Source organism: Aptenodytes forsteri, unplaced genomic scaffold (assembly GCF_000699145.1).
Source record: "Aptenodytes forsteri isolate BGI_AS27 unplaced genomic scaffold, ASM69914v1 Scaffold259, whole genome shotgun sequence".
Taxonomy (NCBI): Eukaryota; Metazoa; Chordata; class Aves; order Sphenisciformes; family Spheniscidae; genus Aptenodytes; species Aptenodytes forsteri.
The window spans coordinates 441,926-442,629 of NW_008795251.1; the positions used below are offsets into that span (position 1 = coordinate 441,926).

The window sequence follows — 704 nt, forward strand, 5'->3', positions numbered from 1 at the left end:
TGTGCGTGGCGGGGGACGCCGATTCCCAGCCGCTCTCCGTGCCTATCTGCCGGGCGAGAACTACTTGTTGTTGGTTTGGGGTTTTTTTTCCGCGTTCAGGTAGCTGTTTTACCTCCCTCCATGCTCAGCCCCGAAAGGCGTAAAAGCGGCTCCCGCCGCCCGCTCGGAGATCCCGCTCCCTTCATTTTAGAAGAGAGACGCCGCCTTTCCACATCGGGACTGCGGGCGAGCATCGCAGGCGGAAAGCAAGAGCCATGGGCGGCGGGTCGGGGCACCTCGGGGACCGGCGCTGCCGTAATCCCAGCGCCTCTTCGGAAAGACGAACCGAAAGGTGAAAACGCACCTCATTTGGGGCTGAAGCTCCTCCCCGGGGCGGGGGCAGGGGAGCCGTCCCTCCGTACCCCTCCAGCCCCCCACTCCCAGCCCTGTGGGGCGGAGGGAGGCGATAGCAAAAACAAATACCACATCTCCCCGAAAAAGGCAACACCACCTCCGCTCCTGCTACATGTAAATTTGGTTCACTTCAGGAAAACACGCGGGAAGGGATCGGGGCTGAGAATAGCTATTTTTCGGAGGAATGCAGGAAAAGCAGCGCCTAGCTACAGGTGACTGCGGAGAGGAGCTGCTCAGCCCCCCCAGGAGAGGGTCCTTCACCAGGCAGGTCTGTGCCTGCAGCACCTGGGTCACACAGCGCCCAAGTGCGG

General features: G+C 61.8%; 1 protein-coding gene across 1 annotated transcript in view; it reads right to left on the minus strand.

Annotated features, from left to right (window-relative positions):
- The window catches only part of KCNC2 (potassium voltage-gated channel subfamily C member 2), a 107,976-nt gene extending 107,743 nt beyond the window's left edge, over positions 1 to 233 (minus strand). The window contains exon 1 of the mRNA XM_009278933.1: positions 113 to 233. Within this exon, the coding sequence (XP_009277208.1) occupies positions 113 to 233 (121 nt within the window). The remainder of the gene's footprint in view (positions 1 to 112) is intronic.
- Between the last annotated feature and the right edge of the window lie 471 nt (positions 234 to 704).